The sequence below is a fragment of the Olea europaea genome, chromosome 18, assembly GCF_002742605.1.
Source record: "Olea europaea var. sylvestris chromosome 18, O_europaea_v1, whole genome shotgun sequence".
NCBI classification, from domain to species: Eukaryota; Viridiplantae; Streptophyta; class Magnoliopsida; order Lamiales; family Oleaceae; genus Olea; species Olea europaea.
Window position 1 is genome coordinate 149,709 of NC_036254.1, and position 25,797 is coordinate 175,505.

At 35.1% G+C, this 25,797-nt stretch overlaps 1 protein-coding gene and 2 long non-coding RNA genes across 5 annotated transcripts; all 3 read right to left on the bottom strand.

The window, feature by feature from the left end:
* Positions 1 to 11: 11 nt before the first annotated feature.
* On the bottom strand, positions 12 to 2,201 carry LOC111366396 (kinase-interacting family protein-like). The gene is made up of 3 exons (XM_022987163.1): positions 2,085 to 2,201; positions 1,838 to 1,943; positions 12 to 1,109 (listed from the first exon to the last, which is right to left on the bottom strand). The coding sequence occupies exons 1-3, from the start codon at positions 2,199 to 2,201 to the stop codon at positions 145 to 147; spliced, it is 1,188 nt and encodes a 395-aa protein (XP_022842931.1). The 3' UTR covers positions 12 to 144.
* Positions 2,202 to 9,680: 7,479 nt separating this feature from the next.
* LOC111367033 lies at positions 9,681 to 12,308 on the bottom strand. Of its 3 annotated transcripts, XR_002697705.1 has the most exons (4): positions 12,036 to 12,308; positions 11,281 to 11,438; positions 10,027 to 10,588; positions 9,681 to 9,798 (listed from the first exon to the last, which is right to left on the bottom strand). It is a non-coding gene; the product is annotated as an uncharacterized LOC111367033 (long non-coding RNA). The 3 variants fall into 3 exon arrangements; XR_002697703.1 differs by lacking the exon at positions 9,681 to 9,798 and having other exon boundaries at positions 9,885 to 10,588; XR_002697704.1 differs by lacking the exons at positions 9,681 to 9,798; positions 10,027 to 10,588 and adding an exon at positions 11,007 to 11,074.
* A 10,379-nt stretch (positions 12,309 to 22,687) lies between these two features.
* On the bottom strand, positions 22,688 to 23,828 carry LOC111367034. The gene is made up of 2 exons (XR_002697706.1): positions 23,517 to 23,828; positions 22,688 to 23,283 (listed from the first exon to the last, which is right to left on the bottom strand). It is a non-coding gene; the product is annotated as an uncharacterized LOC111367034 (long non-coding RNA).
* Positions 23,829 to 25,797: the final 1,969 nt, after the last annotated feature.

Below are 25,797 nucleotides of genomic sequence, written 5' to 3' on the forward strand. Positions count from 1 at the left end.
GCAAATGAATATAGGAAGCAAATAATTTTGCAATTTTCAACTCATAATTACCAAATTAGTTCTGGAATTAGGTAAACTAAATGAAGACTGTCACTAGCAGTTCTAGAATAAACTATATCCTCATTTCTACTTGTGTTCTTTTGCTTAGCAGTAGGTAGGGTAGAGATGAGGACCGCAGACTAAAAAATCGAACTTCTTGATCCTAGCCCACATCTTCGAAGCCCTTCCTCCTCCATCCCCACCATTTGAACTTTGTTCATCCTTTTCAAGGTTGGCACTAGAGCATTTCTTCAGACGAGCACCGCCATCATGACGCACCTGAAGGCAGTCCTCCAAACTCATCTGTTTTCCACCCCTACCCTTCTTGCTTGTGTTCTTGTCTTGTTTAACAAAATACTCGTGATACTCCTTGTTTCTCTTTTCCAACCCATATATTTGCTGTTGAAGATCATCGATTGTCTGATTAAGCATGCACACTCTGTGATCCTCTCTCATCGTCAACACACATCGAGCAAGCTCAGACGCCTTCCTCTTCAGAAACAATGATTCAGAAGCCAACCCTTTGTTCTCTCGCAGTAATGACGTCAATCTGTATTCCAATGTCGCGTTATCATTCAAAAGAATTAGCCTTTCTGATTCCAGTACTTCCAGCAAATTCTGCTGCAGCTCCAACTTTCTCACCGTTTCACTCCACTGGTTCTTCTTTATGCTAAGTTCATTCAGAATGAACTCATGGTCGATGTTCCTCAAAACCAAGTCTGCTATGATCATATCAGGGTCGATCTGTCTGGCTTTCACCGAATGTGGCTGGTATGACAGTGAACTCTCAGCATCAGAATCAATGGCTTCGCCAGTATTTCCTCCATCAAACTGACTGTTAACGTCAAAACTTAAGGGTGGGATTGGGGAGTATCGGAAGGAATGACGGTTCTTTGCAAGTTCTCGACAGTAATGATCGGCCAACGAGAGGCATGCATTATACAAGTCTTGCAATAATGCCAGTAGCTGAGGGCGCTCTTCGTAGTAGAAATTGGCTCTTAATGCAAAACTGCCAGCATTGTTTTCGGATAGACTGTTCAATGTCAGAAGTTTTATCCTCTCATCCAAATCTGACAAACCCAATTTTGAATCAAGTTAATCGAGTTGGCCTTATCTGGACCTAAAGCATGTAAAAGTTTGAAATTTAGTTTAGCATTTACACTCCATATGGAGAATGGACCCCCTTGATAGCAATAGTGGTACCATACATTTGAAATATAGAAAGTAGTTTGATGAATATAGAATTACACCACCTCGAATCTCGTTCACTCACCCATTTTGTGTGTCTTTTACCCAATCGACCATCCCGCTGAAGTTTTTGTTGGGGCAATCCCATGGGGGTTGATGTATTTGGAGCTTGGAAGAAATATGCATGGCAGAAATCCAAATCAGAATCAAACCGTATTCCTTTGGATTCGACTTTGGATTTGGCAAAATGGTTCAAATTTTGAAAACAAATAGGAACAGTAGGATAGGTAGGTAGGAAGCAAACAACGCTAAGATAGCAATATCTGCAGGCCTCGAAATTGAACTTTTGTAGGGTCGGAGATGACCTTTAATCTGCTTCTCCAGTACTCCCACCCCTACCGTCACAACTCAAAGCCAAAGTAACAATCAATACCTGGTCTTTCATGGCGGACTAGAAATGCAGTGCAACATAGGACATATTCTTCAGTTACTCCCATGATTAAACTTTAAAGGGTTGTCAATGTAAAAGTTAAAAGTAGAACTTCTAACACGAAATTCAAAATATATAAGCATAAATAATTAATGAACGAAAGTTTTGTAGTTGTAGTACCAGCAATAGTGCAAAGAAGCCATGATGGTTTGTTGAATAAGCTGCTCCGCCTTAAAACTGATGCAGCACCAATTTTCATCATTTCTGCATCCAGTTTTGCAGTGCCCTACACAAATTTACAAACCAAAGCCCTGAGAACGAGTGATGGATGAACAACTCAAACTTAAATGTCAAGTAGGAAGATGAACAAGTTTGAATTGAATCAACCATTAAAAAAAAGGGAATGAAATGAAAACAGATGTTAAACCTCCACACAAATTGAAACAAGAGCAAGAGAGAGTATTTTACCATGGAGATGGAGGAGCGGGCTCTGAGGACTGAGGAGGAGAAGTGAATTGGGAAACTGAAAGGTTGTTTTCAGCATTTAATGCAAGTGTCGGAAAATGTAAAGGCCTATGAGTAGCTATTACAATTTGGCTGACAACACACCTAGTGGCATTCACTCATTGGATTGTTTTCACATCAACTTGATTTTGCAGGCACTAGTTTGCCGGGGATTAAACTGGTTTACCACAACCCTTAACGACTGCTCACATCAAATGAGTTTCACGAGGGATTTATCTGTATAAAAAAATTATTCAAAGAATACTCATCCACCCACCTGTTAATGAGTAGTCAGTAGGGGTTCAGAACCCTGGCACCCTAACAAAGCTCACTAGTTTTTTTATCAACACACACGTTATCCAAATTGTCATTCATAGTTATACAAATGGATTAATCCTCTTCAAAATACATTTTAAAAGAGTATTTCAAATTTAAAGAATATAATTTTTTTATACACTTATCAATTTAAATAAAACAATAAAAAAAGAAAAGTTAAAGAATAAATTATAATCATACTCCCAAATATTTTGAAGAGTGCAAATAAGTTCAAATAAATTATTAAAAGGGTAATTAGCACAAAGTGTTCTTACTTTTTATTTTTTGACATTTTCACTTACCTTTCATTTTTTGACATTTTCATCCTTAATTTATATGTTCATTGCAAAAATCCCGGCGCCTTCAAATAAGTAATTGGATGTTTAAATATTTGATTCGATAGATGCAAGATTCCCAAATACTACTAGAATGTTCGCGATATGCCTCTCTTTCACAAGTTTATACATATATACAAGGTTTTCAGTACTTTTAAATGAATTCATGTCCCAAGCCATTATCGTATTAATAACAAGACAAACAAACCAAAAGCAAGAGGCAAACACGAGTGGCAGAACGAAACAAGGAAGAAAAGACAGAAAAACTATACATTCCACACTTAAATCTAAAAAAGATCTCCAATTCTCAATTCCAAAACTAAGAGGTAATTTAAAGACTCGATGAACCGATATTCCAATTTGGTTTTCACAGATAGAACGGGTTTGTAAATGGACGGCGGTGAGATCAGAAGTACCTGCATCATAGACCCAAAAGAACAAACAAGGAATAAAGATTGTATAAATTAAACAATCCTCAAATTAATGATTACCACAATTCCTCAGTACATCAGGAACACGAAGAGTAATCTGTAAAAGATTATATTCCTTTATTGAAAGGTGAATGACATTTGAAGATTGTAAAAGCATACCTTTTAAGTGATAAAGGAGTTCTTTATTTTTTTTTTTTTTTTTTTTGGATCAAAAATTTTCATATACAAGCTCACTGGGCATACCCGGACAAACAAAAGCCAATATCACAAACAACTACTCCGGGCATACTCGAAAGATACAAAATAAGTGAAGTGCGGAACAAGTCAATGACTCAACACTAAGGACTTGAAATGGATCAAGACATCCGGATACAAAGAAAATATAACTTTGTATATGTGTGTCTTGATCCGTTTCAAAATGCAATACAAGTTAGGTGAAAGGTCTTTAAAAATCTTCCTATTACATGTTAACCAAATGTAGTAGACGGCATTTGCAAGTGCAATCCTCTTTGCCTTGCTTTGCCATGATATCCCACGAGCCTCTTTTTTCAACCACTTAAGAGTGCTAATAATTGTTGACATAGATCTTTTGATGTCGAACCACTGTCTAATATTCCCCCATAAGGAAGAATGTTAGTTCAAGACAAAGTAGAGTAGCTGCATTCATTTCATGGCTGCATTAAGTCATGTGTTGCTTGTTTTTTTGTCTCTCACAACCAAAAAACTGGAGACCATGCCCAATAAATGCCGCATTCCCAGTAACTGCAAGGCCTCTTAGTTTGGTTATGGTCTTGCGTCTACTCTTGAAAACAGTAGATAATTAGAAGTACGTTGATAATAGTAATCTTACAATCATATGTAGTCCAGCCGCAGCGTGATGGAGGTGCAACAGTGCGATCTTGTTGTGCGTCCGAAACATATAGCAGACTGAAGAGATCCGTTGCAGTATCAATGCTTTTGTGGGATGTACTTTGTTCGGGCATGGTCGCCTATGGTGGAGCTTGTTGAGAATTTACTTAAACATGCACAGCGAAATTAAACAAATTTCAATTTCCATTCAGGATTCAACTTTGTATTTAGATAAAAACTGTGATAAGAAATATACCTTTTCTTGATTTTGCAAACTCCTTCGCGTTATTCCTTTCTAGCAGCTTGAATCTACCTCCCAAAGCTATTCAATTGTCCAGCCTCCAATGAAATCCACACAGAGAATATACTGCAACTGCTAGGGTTTTTCCTCTTGTGCCAGCAAGAATAATAAAAACCTTATGGACCTCAAACCCTAACCATGCATTTATATAAACTCAAACGGGTTCGGTTCGGTCTGGTCCAATGTTTAATTAATCCATTTAATTAAATCCGGTCCGTGAATTAATTAATCCAATTAATTAATTCGGAAATATAAATAACAAATCCAATTAATTAATTTATCCAACAATCCCTAGCAATCATAAGAGCAAGAGCACATCCAATTTGCCCTACCAAATTAGCAAGCTTCAATCAATCTAGTTCTAGATATACCATAGATTTAAAATCCAGAAAACGGTATTTGAGCAAATTAAATATTTTGATTCAGACACTTGAATAAAAACCATCGACACTCAACCATAGAACTCCCTCTGTTTCCTGAAATGTTGCTTAATTTGACTACGATCAACAATCTTCCAATTCTCTTTTGTGTGCGACCCATTAGGTTTCCGACCACGATACCTAACGACGTGAAATATTATTTTGATCTAATTAAAATTGATAAATTAAACACCCTTTTAATTTATCACAAATTCACACTTGCCGTCCCAAATTGACATTTAGCAATGTATCAGGGCAACACATGTGACGATTTCCAAATAAGCTACTAGTTTAGAGCACATTTCCATTTTTTTTGTTCGCAATAGAATTCGAACAATGTATGCGTTTAAGTGGAAAGATTCAAGATTCAAAAAATTTCCCTCAGCAATTCACAACATCTAATTACTGGAAGCAATTCAACTCACAGAATCACAAATACTCAAAGCAAAAATAGAGCAATTTACTAAGCGATTCACAGTGGTAGTAATACTAGAAGCAAAAGCAATCCACATTTCACATAACAATGAATTCACAGAGTTAATTCCATATATAATACAAAACTAATACATGATTTTAATTCAGTCAATATGAGTCGAAAACTCCTTTTCGACTTATATGTATACTTTGGCCAATGATTTCGTTATTGACTTAATTGAACGAAATGAAGATCACAATCTCTTACTATTTAAGAGTAACGAATCCTCTATTGATCATTCACAACTTTCATATGGTTCTTGACATATCTGAACGATGTCGTATTAGCAGCCCTTGGTAGAGCAATGTCCAACACCGTCAAAGTATGACTATCCTCATATAAGGCACTATAATGACCTCAAGTTGTAGGATCAATTTCACTACCGAACGTTAGAGATTAACCACTGACACTCAGATAGTTATCCATGTGGAATCTCTAAGCGGGTCTCCAATATTTTGTTCTATAACAAAATATCAACGTGTTCATTTAAGTGTCACCACACTTTAACTTATGAGATCAGCTACTTACTTCACAAGTGAGAAATATCACACGTGATGGTCTAACTGTATTAACGATATCCGTATCTCGTTATTACTTACGACCACAGTTTATTCAAGATCCAATTGTATGTAATTTATATCTCACAACCAATTCCTTGTGATTAACAAATCACTTAAATTTGAATTTTCGGATTCTATTATTTAATATTATTTATCACAAAATTAATTTAAATAAATAATAAATCTCGCCAAAATTAAATGTATTAAACATATTAAAAGCGTTTACAACCTAAATCGATTGGATCTAAGGCCTAACACTTACAGAGCTGACAAGATATCATTCATCTAATCCAACGATGAACGAACCCTGTTGAAATAAGAATGGGGCGTCTTTCAGCTTTTTCTGGATTAAAGTTGAATGGCCGAAACGGCCTAAACACAGCACAAAATTAAAAATAAAATAATGAATTGGAATCATATTGTGGAGGGGGAGATCAAAACTGTCTGGTTCGTGCTATCTCAAGGCTGTAGATTATCAGATGACTCTACATGTTGCAATTTCTTAGAGAGCACATTAATCAATGCAGTTTTTTGCAACATGTCGTACAGTTTTTAGTTTATCTAATTAGCATAGTGGTTGACTTTGGATCACTGGAGAAATTCCCTTATAGCAGATATGTTAAAGATTGACTAACTAAAAGCATTACCCCGGCTCTTCTTGTTGGAACAATTTGTGGGGTGTTATTGCTAAAAGCTTCTTCTTCCAGAGAATATTTTCTTGCTATTCTTTGGATTACCATTTTGGCCTACTACAGGCATTGATTGTACGGTAGTTTTAGAAGCCCATTTTTTCTCCACGTACCTGAAAATGACAACTAATTTACTAAAGCTTAGAGGAAAGAAGAATCTTGTTATCTATTAATTATGCCTGTAAACATTATTATTATTAATTTTTTTTTCTCTCTCTAAAGAGAGACTTTCATTGCATGAAAGCAACCTGCTCTAGTAGCCATGTATCTAGAGTCGTAGACCTCACCTATGTAGAAGGCAGCAATTAACACTACGAAGAAAAAAGAATAGAAATACTGACCTTCAAAGTCATTAGATGGCAAATATGTACATCACTCTCTTCCCATCTGGCTATAAAGTATATGTATGCGTAATAAAATTGAGTTTTAGCTAAACGCCATAACCAGCCTGGATTATCACACTTCTGTAATCTTCACAAGGCACAAAAGTGTGTGGTGAAAAATATAAAGATGGAGCTGTAAATAGCTTAGCAATATACTCCAACTCAAATCATTAAGATGAATAGTATGGCATCAACTTTCAGTGCACAAATTAGGATTCACTTTTAGTTCGATATGACCAACTTTCAAACCACAGATTCACTCCTTGAAAAGAGCGAAAATTGTGTGAATGAATTCAAGAACTTTAAATTTTTCTTGGTTAAAGAAGATTAGCATTTGCCTCATGAATAGAGAGAGAGAGTAAAATCCAGGCTGGTTGTGGACATTTGACCACAATGTGCAAGGTAGGTGTCACAAACATACTTGCTCCGGCAATCTGCACATTCCCTATTCTCAGGCAGCTTAAAGAGACCATCCAATATCTGAAATGATTTTTCAAGAGAGTCAAAAATGTGTAATTCTGACATAAAAATTGTAATTAAACAATCTCCGAGACTTTGATTCTAAGTAATTGATATGATGTGAATGGAGTTATTGACACCAAAATGAGATTTCGAAAACATTTAGACTAAGGCATGTGGGGGTGTTGCAAAGTCCACAGATAAAAACACATTCCAACCATCAGGGGCGGAGCCAGGATTATTTCTCAGTGCGGGCAAAATTTAATGCCTAACTTCGAGTTTTTGACTACGAATTTAATGATGATAAAAATATAGAACAATATTACGACAATACTAAAGATGACATAGCATTATTCTATAAAAATTCTATAAAAAAAGGCCATCAAGAAACTTCGATATAAGCTAATCACCTTGCAGTTGGCAGTGGCCTGCTTCTCAAGAACTGAAGCCTGGGATTTGTATATGAAACATTCTTTAATATCACATCTTTCCTCTTTTCTGGGGAAACCACCAACCATCACTGTAATGTGGACTCCATTGCATGTTTCAACAACATTAGTTGTTGCAACACCACATGATTTAAATAGCATAGTAGATAGATACAAGTTATCCACTTTTAACTTATATCTCATTTGCCATACAAAATGTCAAAATTTATGAAACTACTGACGATTATTTTCACTACTCAAGAGTAAACAACTAACCTTTGAGAAGAGGGAGTGCAGCATTGACCAATCCCATCTCACTCCATTAAGTGCCTCAGCAGCAGCAGGAACATCTAGTATGTGAAGGATGACGGATTGGTCAGTGCCCTACATCACATCCCTAGCAATCATAAGAGCAAGAGCACATCCAATTTGCCCTACCAAATTAGCAAGCTTCAATCAATCTAGTTCTAGATATACTATAGATTTAAAATCCAGAAAACGGTATTTGAGCAAATTAAATATTTTGATTCAGACACTTGAATAAAAACCATCGACACTCAACCATAGAACTCCCTCTGTTTCCTGAAATGTTGCTTAATTTGACTATGATCAGATTTCCAAATAAGCTACTAGTTTAGAGCACATTTCCAGTTTTTTGTTCGCAATAGAATTCGAACAATGTATGCGTTTAAGTGGAAAGATTCAAGATTCAAAAAATTTCCCTCAGCAATTCACAACATCTAATTACTGGAAGCAATTCAACTCACAGAATCACAAATACTCAAAGCAAAAATAGAGCAATTTACTAAGCGATTCACAGTGGTAGTAATACTAGAAGCAAAAGCAATCCACATTTCACATAACAATGAATTCACAGAGTTAATTCCATATATAATACAAAACTAATACATGATTTTAATTCCAACACAATGCTCAAGAAAAGATTAATAGGTCATCTAACTCATAAAAAAATATTAAGTTCACTATATGTTACCACAAAAAAAAATTGAAAGTTGAAAACATTAAACAAATCAAAATAACAAATAAAAAGAAAAGAGAAACAAGAATGCTTTGGGGGCTTCACCTTCTTCTTCTGCTATGTTGCCGTCTATGGAGTCGCCAGTGGAATTGAAGGTGTTTGCCGACTACCATTTAGGGCTTGAAAATAAAAAGAATCGCAAGAGATTCCAAGATTGGGGGAAGACGGCGTCGGGTGGTGAGAGTTCTTGAGAGATTGAGAGGTCGAATACCGGAGCAAAATCTATAACAAAATATCAACGTGTTCATTTAAGTGTCACCACACTTTAACTTATGAGATCAGCTACTTACTTCACAAGTGAGAAATATCACACGTGATGGTCTAACTGTATTAACGATATCCGTATCTCGTTATTACTTACGACCACAGTTTATTCAAGATCCAATTGTATGTAATTTATATCTCACAACCAATTCCTTGTGATTAACAAATCACTTAAATTTGAATTTTCGGATTCTATTATTTAATATTATTTATCACAAAATTAATTTAAATAAATAATAAATCTCGCCAAAATTAAATGTATTAAACATATTAAAAGCGTTTACAACGTAAATCGATTGGATCTAGTATGGGTTGGATAATTGAATTGGATTTGGGTTTCTTCACTTCCTTGGCTGGGCCAATTCTTATAATAAATAAATTAAAAAAAAATAAAATTTATTTGGGCTGGGCCCAAAGGTTCACTGGACCTCACTGGGCTCCGCCCCTGTGGAATGAACTTATAATCATGGAATCGACTCGGCTGTGCTACCGGAAGCTCTGGGGAAGTCGGAATAGGAGAGCACTCATCTTGGGGTGGGCTTACTACTTAGATAATAACTTGTGGGGTGTTATTGCTAAAAGCTTCTTCTTCCAGAGAATATTTTCTTGCTATTCTTTGGATTACCATTTTGGCCTACTACAGGCATTGATTGTACGGTAGTTTTAGAAGCCCATTTTTTCTCCACGTACCTGAAAATGACAACTAATTTACTAAAGCTTAGAGGAAAGAAGAATCTTGTTATCTATTAATTATGCCTGTAAACATTATTATTATTAATTTTTTTTTCTCTCTCTAAAGAGAGACTTTCATTGCATGAAAGCAACCTGCTCTAGTAGCCATGTATCTAGAGTCGTAGACCTCACCTATGTAGAAGGCAGCAATTAACACTACGAAGAAAAAAGAATAGAAATACTGACCTTCAAAGTCATTAGATGGCAAATATGTACATCACTCTCTTCCCATCTGGCTATAAAGTATATGTATGCGTAATAAAATTGAGTTTTAGCTAAACGCCATAACCAGCCTGGATTATCACACTTCTGTAATCTTCACAAGGCACAAAAGTGTGTGGTGAAAAATATAAAGATGGAGACCTGATTAATTATTGTGATAGAAATAGTTTTTCCTACAGTTGTAAATAGCTTAGCAATATACTCCAACTCAAATCATTAAGATGAATAGTATGGCATCAACTTTCAGTGCACAAATTAGGATTCACTTTTAGTTCGATATGACCAACTTTCAAACCACAGATTCACTCCTTGAAAAGAGCGAAAATTGTGTGAATGAATTCAAGAACTTTAAATTTTTCTTGGTTAAAGAAGATTAGCATTTGCCTCATGAATAGAGAGAGAGAGTAAAATCCAGGCTGGTTGTGGACATTTGACCACAATGTGCAAGGTAGGTGTCACAAACATACTTGCTCCGGCAATCTGCACATTCCCTATTCTCAGGCAGCTTAAAGAGACCATCCAATATCTGAAATGATTTTTCAAGAGAGTCAAAAATGTGTAATTCTGACATAAAAATTGTAATTAAACAATCTCCGAGACTTTGATTCTAAGTAATTGATATGATGTGAATGGAGTTATTGACACCAAAATGAGATTTCGAAAACATTTAGACTAAGGCATGTGGGGGTGTTGCAAAGTCCACAGATAAAAACACATTCCAACCATCAGGGGCGGAGCCAGGATTATTTCTCAGTGCGGGCAAAATTTAATGCCTAACTTCGAGTTTTTGACTACGAATTTAATGATGATAAAAATATAGAACAATATTACGACAATACTAAAGATGACATAGCATTATTCTATAAAAATTCTATAAAAAAAGGCCATCAAGAAACTTCGATATAAGCTAATCACCTTACAGTTGGCAGTGGCCTGCTTCTCAAGCTTCTCAAGAACTGAAGCCTGGGATTTGTATATGAAACATTCTTTAATATCACATCTTTCCTCTTTTCTGGGGAAACCACCAACCATCACTGTAATGTGGACTCCATTGCATGTTTCAACAACATTAGTTGTTGCAACACCACATGATTTAAATAGCATAGTAGATAGATACAAGTTATCCACTTTTAACTTATATCTCATTTGCCATACAAAATGTCAAAATTTATGAAACTACTGACGATTATTTTCACTACTCAAGAGTAAACAACTAACCTTTGAGAAGAGAGAGTGCAGCATTGACCAATCTCATCTCACTCCATTAAGTGCCTCAGCAGCAGGAGGAACATCTAGTATGTGAAGGATGACGGATTGGTCAGTGCCCTACATCACATCCCTAGCAATCATAAGAGCAAGAGCACATCCAATTTGCCCTACCAAATTAGCAAGCTTCAATCAATCTAGTTCTAGATATACTATAGATTTAAAATCCAGAAAACGGTATTTGAGCAAATTAAATATTTTGATTCAGACACAAAAATAAAAACCACCAACACTCAACCATATAATAGAACTCCCAATGTTTTCCTAAAATGTTGCTTAATTTAACTATGATCAGTTTTTCAGATAAAAAACTGCCTTAGAGCACATTTTCAGTTTTTTGAGAGGAAAGATTCAAGAAATTTCCCTCAGCAATTCACCACATCCAATTACTGAAAGCAATTCAATTTACTGAATCACAAATACTACTGAGCAATTCCACCGTGAATTTAATACTGGAAGCAAAAGTAACTCACATTTCACAGGGCAATTAATTCACAGAGGTAATTCCATATACAATACAAAACTAATACATGATTTTAAATCAAACACAATACTCTCAAGAAAAGATTAATAGGGCATCTAACTCAAAAAACAATAATAAGTTCACTACACGTTACCAAAAGAAAAAATTGAAAGTTTAAAACATTAAACAAATCAAAATAACAAATAAAAAGAAAAGAGAAACAAGAATGCTTTGGGGGCTTCACCTTCTTCTTCTGCTATGTTGCCGTCTATGGAGTCGCCAGTGGAATTGAAGGTGTTTGCCGACTACCATTTAGGGCTTGAAAATAAAAAGAATCGCAAGAGATTCCAAGATTGGGGGAAGACGGCGTCGGGTGGTGAGAGTTCTTGAGAGATTGAGAGGTCGAATACCGGAGCAAAACAGCAGAGATTGAGCAGCTGTCCCGGAAGTCGAATGGCGGGGCGGAATGAGAAGAAACGGGTGATTTGAGAGTTGAATGGTATTGGTATGGGTTGGATAATTGAATTGGATTTGGGTTTCTTCACTTCCTTGGCTGGGCCAATTCTTATAATAAATAAATTAAAAAAAAATAAAATTTATTTGGGCTGGGCCCAAAGGTTCACTGGACCTCACTGGGCTCCGCCCCTGTGGAATGAACTTATAATCATGGAATCGACTCGGCTGTGCTACCGGAAGCTCTGGGGAAGTCGGAATAGGAGAGCACTCATCTTGGGGTGGGCTTACTACTTAGATAATAACGATCATCCTATTCGTGCTGGAAAGTTGTTCAATTAAATGCTTGTTTTTCTTTAATTCGAATTGGTGAAAATCTCATAGTGTTAAATTTCATCTAATGTAAGTGTAATGTCAAATTTCTGATGTAGCTTTTTCTACTTATTTTCTAGTACATCAGCCCCCTTAGTTGTAAATTCTTCTTAGGATTTTCTGCTGGCTGTAATGGGTACGCGAAAATTAGGTTTCAGACTCTGACCCTGTTTTGTCTTGTTTCTCGTTTTGGGTTTCTGGTTATAGATGGAGGCACTTTATGCGAAGCTTCCTTTCCATGGTCACACTAGACAAAGTGTCTGACTGAATTTAGTTTACTGAGTCAATTTTTTGACGAATATGCATTATGTATGAACATGCATAGATTGAGTATTCAGATTGAACATTTGTTATTTTTTCCATTGGTCATTTCTTGAACATGTTAAAATGCCTACGAATCACTCATATGCCAGATAAAAATGAAAAAAAAAAAAAATATACTTTATTTTGAATTATTATGCTTCAAAACTATGGCAGATAAAAAACTCTCAGAAGATATTGTGAAGCTGAAAAAGTTAGAATAAGATGGGAAATTTGAAAATAGAGAGCCAAATACACATCCCGCTTCTGCAGTTGAAGGTGGAGCATCTAGTTTATCTGCCATGAAATCAAAGAAACGTAAATCTGTTCCTGCCATAGAAGGTACAGCTATGCTAGATATTGAAATGGAAAGTGATCATTCAGCAGATAAATGTTCTGACAGGATTGAAGTTGGATGTGCTCCTCTCAACATTCAGCAGGTATCCAATTTTATAAGTATAGGTTAAACTTTGCTTTTCGATTTCTGTCCTAACTATTGATATTAATATGCTATTATTCAGCCTGCGTGCTGTCAAAGAGAGATTGATGCTTCAGGTATTTTTTAAAGAAAGGAAAAACAAAAATTGAATATTTTCTTCCATTGGGATAATGGCATGGATTTGACCTATGTTTTTTTTTGGAAATTTTGCGTCGTGATGCGACAGAAACTGTGAACTGCATGTTTCAAGTTCTTGTTGAATTCATAGTTGGCATGAACTTGTCCTTTGTTATACAAAAAGTGAACTATTTATATCAGCATTTCATCAATCAAGTGGTATGGCACTGATTTTTATGGTTTCACAGATTGTCGAGCAATTTTTTCATTTCAAATTCAATTTTCTTGGCATCTATGTAAAGTTGGCTAATCATTCAGGTCATTTAATCTCAGATCCCTTTACATAGTTGAATTTGAACAAATATTAGTATGTTTTCCTGGGATAGTTCCAGCTGATGCCATCCTTTGTTGAAAAACATTTAAACTAAAAAATAATGTGTTACTTCTTTAAAAGGAAGATGATCAAGGTTCAGAGGGCTTTAGAAGTGGTTTTTATAGACAAAAGGATCTTCCAAAAACCATTAGCTTAAATCAGATGCAGCACACTTGGTAACAAATTTGGGAAAGGTGTTTCCTTGTTTGGTTTTAAATATTTGTCTCGAACTTTTAGTGGAATTGTTTAGTTCTGACATAGTAGCTTGCCATCTTTAATGGGCGTGTTGGTGGGTTACACCTATTTTTTGTTGGTCTGTAGGCCAAAACCACATCAATACATCGTATATCAGTTAATTTTGTGAACTTATTCGTATATGCTAATTCTTAATGTTGGTGTAGTTAAGATCTTGCCATTTCCATTTGATGTTTTAATTTCATTTTCAATGTATTCCCATATGTCCCATATATTAATGTTGCAACGATTGATATCTCGCTATTTCCATTTTATGTTCGATTATTTTAATTGTTTATTATTGATGGTTGTAGGTTATTCTTTCAGTCTAACACGGATATACAATTCGGGCTAGAGATGGCAATTTGAACCGTCAAAATCGAAAATCGCAGTTAACCAAACCAATGGTGTAATGGGGCGGATATGATATTTGATTTTAATGAATCGGTTCGTAACGGTGTGGATATGATATTTACGCCGTCGAATCGAAACCGAACCGATTAGCAGATAAAAAAAAAAAAAAAAAAAAAAAAAAAAAAAAAAAAAAAAAAAAAAAAAAAAAAAGAGCAAAAGAAAAACCCACAATTGAATTGATTATTGAGTTTTATACTACTTTTCTATTTAGCCCAAAACAAAAGTCCCTCCATTACATCTACCTGACTCAGCTGGCTAGCCCACTTACCATTAGCCCATAATAATAGCATTAGTATGATAGTATATAAATGCAAACCCTACTCTTCACAAACCACAAACTCACGTACGGCTTCACTGCCTCCACGATCCAAATCGTTGTCGTCGCCTCCGAAAACTTGTTACATTTGTTAGCCATTTTATTACTGCTGATCATGTAAAAATAGAATTCGATATTTTTGTAGATGAGCCAGTATTTCTAAGGATGGACGGTTTTAATTTTTTGATATTCAATACTAGCATGTGCCCTCTTTTTTTCGAGAGGGTCTCTCGTGTCATCGAAGGTTGATGGTAATTTTATCTCATCACCATGTCTCATCATATATTATTTCTCAAAATTTTACAATAGTGATCACAATGTCTTAGTTGATTGCTGTTTGTTACATAGCATAAAGTTGGGTGAGTCTGGCTGTTGTGCAAAATGAGACTTCAGCACTATGTTGTAATTGTCTTTAAACTTCCATTGTATGAGTTTTCTCTTGAAAATGAAATTTAGCTGCTTTTATCTTTATGTATTGAAATTTAACATGTATGTGCCCCAAGAATCGGCTTTATTGTTATTTATAAAGGATAGAGTCATTGTTTAGTGGTTTAATTGGGTTCTATGAATAACGTTACGCGGCACAAATACAATTCATGTTTATCAGTTTTGATGGGAGTGGGTTCGCTTATGAAATTAGCATTTATATTATTGATTAACTCTTGATTTAATTAAACATGAATCTTCTTCATGCATGTATATTCACATCAAACTGTTGTACAGTTTAGCAATGTGCACATATGATAAAAATTAAGACGAGATTCGAATACCTTATTCTGAAAGAATTAAATTCAAAGCTTCTTTACGAGTAGACAAAAATAAGAGGAATTCGTTGCAAGCGTGAAAATTGATATTACCTCAAATTTCACGATTTTGTAATATAAAAAATACACTCTAAATAATAATTATTCGTATTGTCTATTAACATTTATAATCGACGTCAAGATTTTTACTCACGTTTGTAATAATTTTCTTTCACACCCAATTCATTTATATCTGCATTTGGTTTCGATATGAAAGATTTTGCATCTCATTCACACTAAATATTTTGATTTTGAAAATAAGAAAAATTAACCAAAACTCTAAAAAATAAGAACACTTGGAAATTTCGTAGGAAAACATGGTTGAGATTCATGGTTCAGTTAACTGTCATCCAATTAATTTCTCCACAAGTCAATTAACAAATTACTCATTTATGATGTTAAATCCGATTTTCAAATTTAACTACTTACTCCTCTCGAGCAAAATTGACCTTAATTGATTGATTTAATCTACTATATCTCTATGTCGATTAAAACCAAACAGCTACATTAAATTTTAGTGAAAAAGTTCAATTGGTCACTTAGGTTTAAGAGTATTCCCTACAAGAACCTAGGGTATTTATTAATTGGTCTAAAATGTACAATCTTCTCTTGAACGATGTACAAATCATTTAACACAAACAATAATTGGCCAAATTGGCCAAATAAATGAATAGTGTGAAATACGATATTAAATACACATGCAAATAAGCATTTTAATATTAAAAAGCGAAATTGAAATTAATCCAAACTAGGTTAAGTTTCAACCATAAATTCCAACAATAAAACTTAGCCCATGTTAAATATATGATAATTATGACAAAGATTGGCCTAGATAGAGGAAGGTAAAAAATTGACTAAAATTGGAAAATAATAGTTAATTGATTTCAGATTCCTGTGATTTCATTTGCTTGAGCTCATAGTACTGTCCAAAGCCTACTTTTCAGTGTGCTAAGCCCATTAGTTGAATTAATCCCGGCTTTCATTTTTGTTGGTCCCTTTTTTGCTATGGTCACGTGGACTACTTGTATCCACGCAAGCAAATTTTAGCACATTTGGATTGGAGATTCGGTTGGAATATTGAGGGTGACGTTGATGGACGTAGGAGATGCTTAATGACGCAAGACAAGAATGTTTGTGCTCCGACTATGAGTTTGAACAAGCCAAGCACAATCACAATCACAATCACAAACAATTTCACCAAAGTATATGTAATCTAGACTCAAGCAAATTAATATCAAATGAACAAGAGGAAGTCAAAGTATAAAGCTAGTATATTTGATTGCCAGTCCTATACAATTTTACAAGAGTTACGATTTATAACATTCAAATCAACGTGATCATCGTTGGATCAGATCCACTTGGCATCATCTAATTAATCGAAATCTTACGTCACTCTATCATACATTAATTATATCAATTAAGTTGGTTGTACAGTCGAGTTTGACAATATGTTAGACAGAATTTTGAAATTGGGTGAGCTGGCAAAATTTTGGGTGATCTAGCAAGGATAAAAAAAAATAAAAGAAGCCCAAAAAAAATAGCAGGAACGGGGGGACAAGAAAGAAGGACCCACGTGATTTCCCCCCAAAATTCATACCATATTCTTCCCCCAAATGGTGAAACCCTCAACTACGTGTATAACCTGGTTGTAATTTGGCAACACTGGTCATCATCTTTGCAACATCATCTTCATCTTCTTCAATTGTGGCTTCGTTTGACCAGCCTATTCAGCTTACTTGTCATCGAAAAGGTTAGAAGTCGTCATCCAAATGTCCATCTTCCTTTAGTGAGGCTTCCAGCTTCTTCCAATGGACCTTCAAGCTTCATCTTCATTTTCCAGTCGTACTCTATCTGAACTTGAAGCTGGTTGTCTTCCTTCAGTCCGGCTTCACTCAAGATTCTGAACGTATCATCCAGCTTCTTTCAGTGCAGCATCAAGCTTCGTTTGACCAGCCTAACTTCTTGCTCCAGCTAGTGTAAACCTATAACCCGACCCATTAAAAAGTATTAGCACTTTTGGTTTACTGCATTCTTTAAATTTCTAGAATTCGTATGATATGGAATTTCTGGAATTTGTATGAGAAATTTGTATGATATGGAATATCTGGAATTTGCATCACCCAAAATATGAATGCACCCATTTATGAAACCATACATTCTCTATTTTTTCGTCAAATTGGGGGGTAGTGATTTGTATCGGTGTGTAGTTGTGTGGTGTTCACGTTTTACTGATCTTGAATGATTTTATTTTTCATAGCCAAAGAAATCATGGATTATGTGAATAATTATATTTTGGTGGAATCAGACAACGAGAACATGAAAGACAATATGAACCAACTGGAAGATGAAATGGTAGCATTGTGCCCAATGTTGGAATGACGTTCAAGAATGAGAACAAATTGTTTGATTTCTATAAGGCATATGCCTATGCCATTGGTTTTCCAATCAGGAAACGGAATTCCAAAAAGGATGACGATGGAATGTTGAAATATCTGACTTTGACATGTAGTCGGGAAGGCAACAAAAGTGGTACTACAAGCGGCTCTTTGAAGCCTCAACCGACAATTCAGATGGGATGTAAAGCTAGAATATCTGCATCTTTGGATATTCATGGCTCTTGGAGAATCAACACTATATGTCTACAACACAATCATAGAACAAGTCCGACGAAATCGAGGTTGTATCGTTGCAATCGGGAACTGAGTGCGCATGTCAAAAGGAAGCTTGAAGTGAATTGGTCTAACTGGTATTCCATTGCATAAATCCAACAACTCGACAGTGGTGGAGGCATCTGGTTATGAGAATATGACTTGCATAGAAAAAGATTGTCGTAACTATATTGAACAAGTTAGGCGACTACGACTTGGAGTAGGTGACGCTGCAGCAATCCAAAACTACTTTTCAACAATGTAGTCTAGGTGCTCAAGTTTTTACTTTAGCATGGATTTGGATGACGACTCGCATCTCAGGAATGTATTTTGGGCAGACAATTGGTCTAGGTTGACATTTAAAGAGTTTGGGGACATTGTTACATTTGATACCACCTAGCTGACCAATAAGTATGACATGCCATTTGCCCCTTTTGTGGGCATAAATCATCACGGACAATCGATACTACTGGGTTATGGTTTGGTGTCGAACGAGGATACAGAAACTTTCGTGTGGCTTTTCAGAGAGTGGCTTAAGTGCATGCATGGTCAAGCTCCAAAAGGAATTATTACTGATCAGGATAGGGCAATGCAGAATGCAATTCAGATCGTATTTCCAAAGCACAGATGGTGCTTATGGCATATATTGAAGAAATTGCCAGAGAAGTTCGGCTACCACGTAGACAAGGGTTTGATATTTGCGACTATTTATACATTGGTTTATGATTCCCAAACCGTCGATGAATTTGAAGGAGGTTGGATATCAATGATCGAGTCACATGGGTTGCATGATAATACTTGGTTGTCAGGCCTTTGCGATAACAGAGGTCGTTGGATCCCTTGCTTCTTGAAAACCACATTCTGGACAGGGATGTCAATGACACAAATGAGTGAGAGCATGAATGCATTTTTTGATGGTTACGTTCATTCAAAGACTTCTTTGAAACAGTTTGTCGAACAGTATGAAGGGGCACTACGGAACAAGGTTGAAAAAGAGTTCCAGGCTAATTTTAAATCGTTCTCACAAATGGTGTCGTGTGCGACAACCTATGATATAGAGAAGCAATTTCAGTTAGTATACACCATTTCAAATTTAGAGAAGTTCAAGCTAAGTTCACGGGGAAGCTTGTTGCGATATCACATCTTCCTCAGAAGGACATCTTAGGATGACATACTGTATACATGAAGATGTTGTACACGAATAGCGTCGAAAGAAGAAATCGTTCAAAGTTACATTTCGACTTGAGGACTGCAAAATTAGTTGCAGTTGCCACTTGTTTGAGTTTAGTGGAATAATATGCAGGCATGCCCTCACTATATTGATTCGTAATGATGTAACATCACTTCTCGAGCGGTACATTTTGTGGTGGAGAAGAGATGTTAGTGGAACGCATTCGAGGGTCGCAATTGATAAGTGTAGTTTCTACACTTATTTGAGACCCTAAATGATACTATTTTGTTATTTTTTGAATGGATTAGTACCTGATTTATTATTTATTGCTTTTATTAGGAAAAGTTCATGTTTCAAAGAAAAATTTGAAAAAAGAACAGAAAATGGTAAATGAAGCAAATCCAAAGTATGTGGACCAAAGTGTAAATATTTAATGGTTGATTTGGACTACAAAAGATACTTTGAAGATTGATAGGAGTCAATTGAATGCAAATTGGAGTAAAAAAGGAAAGGGATGTGATTATAATATTACCATAAATCGACTTCCAATCATAGAGGATATCTTCAAGATTTTTGGTCAACTTGAGACCCATTTTTCGGATGGAGAACGTTTGAATTGGAAACATTGTATTTCTAGAAGAATTGTAGATATTTTAATTATCTTTCCAATACATTTTGAATCACCTAAATCGAACACCGATAAAGAAAGTTATGATCAAAATACTAAAAGTTGTGCAGAGACAAAATTATGTGCGCGCGAAGGCAACTTTCCTTATTTGATTCAAACTCTTTTAGAAGACAATTTGGACGTGAATTTTGACCTAATTTCATCAAATAAATACAAGATATGGGCAGCAATGAAAGAGTCTCTCTCTTGCCTCTTCATACACAATAGTTTCATTAAATCCATCAAGAACAAGGAGCCAATTGCTATATTTTGAGAGAGAAGATCAAGTCATAGCGAGGAATTGAAGTTCGATTACATCAAGTTTTGAAGAATTCAACTTTGGACGTGAAGATCAATATCTTTTGTATTCTTTCATGATTCGAGTGATATTTTTCTATTATTCTTCTTATAATTTATATATTAATATGTTAGACTAGTTTTTCATTGTATTGGATGAATGATGAACCCTATCGTTTGTTTATTTTAAATCAAGACAATTAATTTAGTATTTCATGATTTTTTCTTGATTGATTTTGCATTCCCATTGAACTATTTAATTGCTTGATCACCAATTAGATAATATGTTGCTTGTTGTAGTGTAGGAATACTCACAATAAGTCTAGAACGTGGTAAAATCAACACATGGACAATATGTGTTAGGAATAATATTTATGGCATGTGCAATCATGTGTGATAAATCCTGTGAATCAATACATGTTTTTCATATGAATTCGGACTAGGAATAGGATCGGATCGTGTTAAACATAGGTTTAATATATCTTGGGAAAGAATATTGAATAAAAGTGGATTATCGATTATCTTGAATATATGAATTTACTAGATTATAAATTAAGAGTTGAATTAAATGGCAATAGGGTGATTCACGATTCCAATACAAATATTCACATATTAAATAAATATTTTACTTGCTTTTTAGTTTAAGATTAGCATAGAAAACATACAAATCATAACTTTTTTAATTTTATATTACTTCGAATTTAGTAAAGTTACTTAACTAAATATTAGACCTTATTCTTCGTGGGAACGATACTCTTAACTCACAAATTTTATTACTTGTACAACGATCCCGTACGCTTGCAGGTTTCACATGAACAGCAATCAATTATGATAGGCTGATGAGCTCTGCTGGAAAGTTAAGATATGACAGTATGTGCCAGGTTTTTGCCACGCTGGCAGATCTTACTGCAGACGATGAAGCTCAGACCCATGCCATAATAGAATGGATTGGACTACAGACTAAGGAACTAGCGATGACAAAGTCAATCTATGGAAGTAATTCTATTTCGCATCGAAACAATGAGGCAGCCACTATACATATTGATTCCGAAAATAATAATAACCATAACATATTGGATCTCACAACATCCCGAAGAAAGGGCGCACCCAAAAAACTTCGACGAAAGAGACCTTTAGAGTCATCTTCAAAGAAGGTACACGTGTCTAGAAAGTTTTGCAATTTTTTGAAAATTATTGTATTCACAAAGTCTCATTTATTATGACATACATGCAGTCAAGTTCGACTTCAGTCAAACGAAAGAGGCCGACGTCAAAGCATAGTAGTACAAGTATGGGAGAACTCGAACCGGAGCCAATTTCTGCAGAAAACTAATATTCCCTGTCTCCCCAAGTCACATTATCACAATTTTCAGTTTCGAGGCCCTTCTTATTACCAAAACGTGGCATGTTGACATCATTATCATATGTGCAAGGCTTACAATCTTCCAAGCTAATGAATTCGTCGTCAACAAATGAATTGTACAATTCGCAAGGTAGGTTTACATTGATTGTATATTTATAATTCATTTATGTTATTTTAAGCATGCACTTATGGAAGTTAAATTTGTATTATAGGCCATGCTTTTCTGTACTACTATCCACATTTGTCGGACCAAGGTGGCCCCGATTTTTGATGTTCGTCGAACAGCCCATGTAGTTGACGCAGTAAGTTACTTTTGTTTATTTCAAACCTCACAAAAAGGATTACATAGGTGGTTGCTTATGTATGTATTTCACTCATTTGCAGCTTGGCAGCGGAGCCCACTTCACCCATTCGAATGTTAACGGCAATTCAGTTGTATGATGGATATTACGTAGCTTATCTACATTAAGTGGTAGTAGTGCCCCTGCTATTTTGAAGCTACCATTGTAATCATTTTGATATAGCTTTTCTACACTTACATAATAATGGCCAGAAAACAACATATTTTTGACCACATGTATTTTGACATTATGTAATGGGGAATCCATTTTTATGTAATTCCTATTTGTTTAATGTATATCATTTTGTAGTGTTGTATACATTTTGTTCACACAGTGTTGAAATGAGTTTATTATGGTGTACATGCAGTCAAGTGTTGCATTTCACTATCACCATAATATTTTTTTTTCAATTTCAAATGCATCCATTATCAAATCCTATAAAGAAAATAAAGGGAAAAGCTACTGAAATACAATTGGACTGATTCACCCATTTCTCAATTTACTGGAATACAATTGGACAGATATCAACATTTGGAATCCACAATCTCTAGTATGTAATTATCAATAGCTCTAAAGATGGTCAAGAGAGATAGGAAGAAGTCGATAATATGTAGACATTAGCATGAAGAAAACAATCTTTAGTTACATTGGTTTCATCCATAGAAGTTACATAGGTTACATTGGTTTCATCCATAACCTGCTACCAACTACATAGTTTGCTGAATTGAACCTAAAAAACAATCCTTACATAAGTTAGTACATAAAACGTTCAACAAATTGACTACAAATCAAGCCGTCCTCTTTCCTTTTCCAATCCCTTCTACACTGCCTTTTCCCCTGCGAATCGTCACGTTCACAGATATCTCAAAGTCCACTTCTTCAGTTAGCCAAACCTAAGATTCGAACCTACGGGACCAATCTTCAGCTGTCACCAAGGTAGGGCTAGCGTTAGTGGATTCGCCGCTTGTCTGTCCTATGAACCAGGCCCAGTAGCCGCATTTATTACTGCAACATTTGAATAATCTTCCTCTATTAGGAGTTGATTTTTCGGCCTCAAAACACTTTTCAAATCCATTCTTACACAATGGACATTTTCATTTAATTTGGCATTCGACGAAGAAATGCCCTTTGCCTCTACAGCTATGGCAAATTCCAGAATTCTTCTCCACCATTGTAGCATATAACTGAACCATATAGAAAGCAATGTTAAAATCCTTCCTACTGTGCCATAGATTAAGCAAGCAAGCAATGCAAAGCTCAAATTTGTGACATTCCCACCAATTAAAAATGCTAGCCATCAAGGAAAAAATCATCAAAAAATACAGAGCTCAAATAAGATTCCAGCAATGAAAAACCCAAAAATGAAGCCACCCTTCCAAAAAGAAAAAAAAATTGCAACAGCAGCAAAATTGCTTACTCTGAAGCGACGAGTATGAATGTCGTGTTCAAGGAAAATGATGGTTGTTGTTTGGACTGCAAGGTGGCCGGAAGTTTGCAGTACCCAACTTCTTCACAAATCCACGAATCTGGACCAACGGCAATGGAGAAGTTTTCAAAAACGCAGTCACTATTTTATGGGTAAACAGAGTGGTATTGATTTTTTCTTCAGCTAGGTGACGCCGACCGGAGGTAATGAGGACGGCCGGCGTGTCGGAGTTGATAGTCATGCTTTCTGAGGTTCAATTTTGGGAAAAATGGGAGAGAGACAGGTGAGAAATGGGGAGAGAGACAGGTGTGGAGAGAGACAGGTGAGAAATGGGGTAATTGTGCTTTTAACTTTTCAATTAATGCAGTTTTTTTTTAAATTAATGCTTAAAAATAAAAGCCACGTCACCTTGTTAAAACTCTTGTCAATGCCTCCTGTACGAGTAGGGCAGTTGTAATTATATTAACAAGGAGTCAATCATCTTGCACTCTTAAGCTGACGTATCTGATAATCATTAATACAAACGGTAAATCAATTATTCATAAAGATTCTCATCAGACCTACTTTAAAGACAATGAGCACTTTGACTATAAGAGATTTAGTTTCGAATGTGAATAGGTTCACTTTAAGAGGAAGCACCTCGACTGTAGGGCAACTCTTGTCTTATCTTTATTCTGACTTGGTTGACTGTCAGATGTTTGCACGTAGCGTCTCCACGTGGCTTTCACTGGGGGCTTTATAAATGAGGAATAACAATTTTAATACTCTTAAAGAGTTGCAAAAACATTTAAGTCAACTAGATCTATTTACTTGCTAAATAAGACTCATCTATTCATAATATTTCTTCTCGTCAATTTCTTACTAAGTATAGGAACATGTTCAAAAGTTTGTTAATCCAATGGAAGGAATTATCTTATCACAGTTTGGCTAAATTTTCTGTTGTTGTCACTATAGGAATAGTTCCTACATCAAGATTAAAATGAGTAAACAAAACCATATTTTCAGATAACGTTTTTTACCCTTTCATTTCTTTGTAGGTAGCTACAAGTCTACAATCTTTCATGATCATTTTCCACTTGTGGATTTTATTAAAAAAAAAAAAAAGTACTTATATGCATATAGGCTAGGGAATGAGAATATTATTTGAATTCTGATAGCTATATATATGTATACCTGATGTTACTATTAAGCTTATAAATTATGTTGTTATTGATTTGAATCTAAAAATTTTGGTTTCTTGGAAAAATATGCGTGGTGTTATGAAAAGAGAGCAACAGATGAGATAGAATTAAAGTCAATAAACTTCTGCATGTATTTTATTAAGAACCAAAACCCTATATTTATAGAAAAGAATTAGGGATAGAATGGTAATAATTACTACGACTGCAGGGGACAAGGGTACAATTGTCATTTAATAAAAAATTTACTATTTACAACACTCCTAATTGAATAACACATTATAAAATATTTGCCTCGTTAGAACCTTGTTTGACAAAAATCCAATGAGATAAAAAAATAAATGAAGGAAAATAGTACAGTTATTTTGGAGCATTATGCCTCATTAAAATTTTGCTAGAAAAACTCATAGGATAAAATCTAAGCGAAAGAAAAAAGTAAAGCTACTCTTGTTAATGCTGATCACTGAAAATATTTGAGTCAACACATTCCAATCTCACAAACTAATTTCTTGAATGTAGATGTTGACAGTGATTTCGTGAATAAATCAGTCACATTGTCACTTGAGAGAAATTGTTGGACATCGATGTCGTCATTCTTTTGACGCTCATGTATATTAAATTTTTTTGGAGAAATATGATTTGTTATGTCACTTTTGATATAACCCCATTTGAGTTGCGCAATACAAGATGCGTTGTCTTCATACAAGATTGTTGGACTATTGTTTGTTGAAATTAACCTGCATGATGCTTGGATATGATAGGTCATGTTCTTCAATTACATACGTTCCCGACCTGCTTTATGGATTGTTATAATTTAAGAATGATTTGAGGATGTTACTGTCAAGGATTATTTCACAGATCTCTATGATATAACCGTTCCCTCACGTATGAACATATATCCTATTTGTGGTTTAACTTTGTCAGAGAGATAACCTGCATCTATATTTCGTACTAAAGCTGATCCTGGCTTTTGAGAATATAATAATCTCAAATCAATAATGTCCTTTAGGTAACAAAAAATATGTTTTAACACCATTTTTTAAATTGGTGTAGAGCTATATCATGCAAGAAGATAAAAAAAAAAAAAAAAAAAA

Bases quoted from the DNA above. Each gene is read 5' to 3' on its own strand.
- LOC111366396 (XM_022987163.1), bottom strand. From the start codon at position 2,201: ATGCTGAAAACAACCTTTCAGTTTCCCAATTCACTTCTCCTCCTCAGT. The intron at 1,944-2,084 runs GTTTAACATCTG...AAATTTGTGTAG, and splicing joins TTGTTTCAATTTGTGTGGAG to GGCACTGCAAAACTGGATGC. The intron at 1,110-1,837 runs GTACTACAACTA...TGGGTTTGTCAG, and splicing joins GCTTCTTTGCACTATTGCTG to ATTTGGATGAGAGGATAAAA.